This window comes from Hipposideros armiger, unplaced genomic scaffold (assembly GCF_001890085.2).
Source record: "Hipposideros armiger isolate ML-2016 unplaced genomic scaffold, ASM189008v1 scaffold_23, whole genome shotgun sequence".
Taxonomy (NCBI): domain Eukaryota; kingdom Metazoa; phylum Chordata; class Mammalia; order Chiroptera; family Hipposideridae; genus Hipposideros; species Hipposideros armiger.
In genome coordinates this window covers 5,695,221-5,696,359 of record NW_017731373.1, presented here as the reverse complement: position 1 = coordinate 5,696,359, position 1,139 = coordinate 5,695,221, and the positions used below count along the sequence as shown (strand labels likewise).

General features: G+C 44.2%; 1 protein-coding gene across 1 annotated transcript in view; it reads left to right on the top strand.

The window, feature by feature from the left end:
- The window catches only part of MPP4 (MAGUK p55 scaffold protein 4), a 41,124-nt gene that overhangs the window by 30,888 nt on the left and 9,097 nt on the right, over positions 1–1,139 (top strand). The window contains exon 15 of the mRNA XM_019635614.1: positions 504–791. Coding sequence (XP_019491159.1) covers positions 504–791 — 288 coding nt within the window. The remainder of the gene's footprint in view (positions 1–503; positions 792–1,139) is intronic.

Below are 1,139 nucleotides of genomic sequence, written 5' to 3'. Positions count from 1 at the left end.
AGACACACAGGCCTCCATGCTCTTCCTCAAGTGCTCCAAGCACACTCTTTTCTCTGCACCTTTGCTGTTCCGCTCAGCCTGGACTGACCTTCCCCCCAGATGTCTCTTTAGCTGGCTCCATTGTTTCGTTCAGGCACTTACCTGCTCAGTGTGAACTTTTCAGACACTTTACTGAACCACCTACCTGAAAAAGCACACCGTCAACTCTATCCACCCATCCTTCTCCTAAGCACTTATTTTTGTTGCTGATTTTTGTCTCTCCTCTTCCATCAAATGTAAATTCCATGAGGAAATGGGCTTGGGTTCATTGATAGCTATATGACCAGCACCTGGTACAATGCCTGACACATAGTGGACGCTGGGTGCCACTTAGAGGTAACATATGGGGCATTTTGCTATTTTTCCTTCATATTGCTTCTGACCTTCTACCATCAGACAGACATGACTATGTTAACTAACACTTTTGGATCACAGTCACTGCATATGTGTCATCAGGTTGAAAGCAAGTTGTAATCTCTCCTGCCCTGGAACTAATGTTCCGTGTGTTTCCACATTCCCCAGCTGGTTTTCGCCGCAGCATGCGCCTTTGCCGCAGGAAGTCTCACCTCAGCCAGCTGCGCGCCAGTGTGGACTGCGCCAGCAGCTGCCACAGTGCGGTGGGTGCCCCATACGAGGAGGTAGTGAGGTACCAGCGACACCCTTCCGACAAGCACCGCCTCATAGTGCTCGTGGGTATGTCCAGGCAGGCAGTGTCTCCTCTCATCCATAGTGAAATTTTCCTTCCAGATCCGATATAGCCTTGCATTGAGAACAGTGGTAAAAGTGGAACTCTTTATGGACTGCCATATAAACACATTAAACAAATAAAGCCTGTTTTATACGTGTATGTTTATAAGTAAAACTTTATTATACCACACTTTTATTGTCCACAGTTGAATGTGGTATGCCATGGTGTACTATAATAAATTGTATTGTGATGAGGGTATAACTGAGATAGATAGATGATAGATAGATAGATAGATAGATAGATAGATAGATAGATAGATTTTTCCTGCTTAGAATTTGTTCTATAAGCATTGATGAGTGTTTTCCCAGACTGGATCATTAGTCTGTATTAGGAAAAAAATTCCTTAAGATCC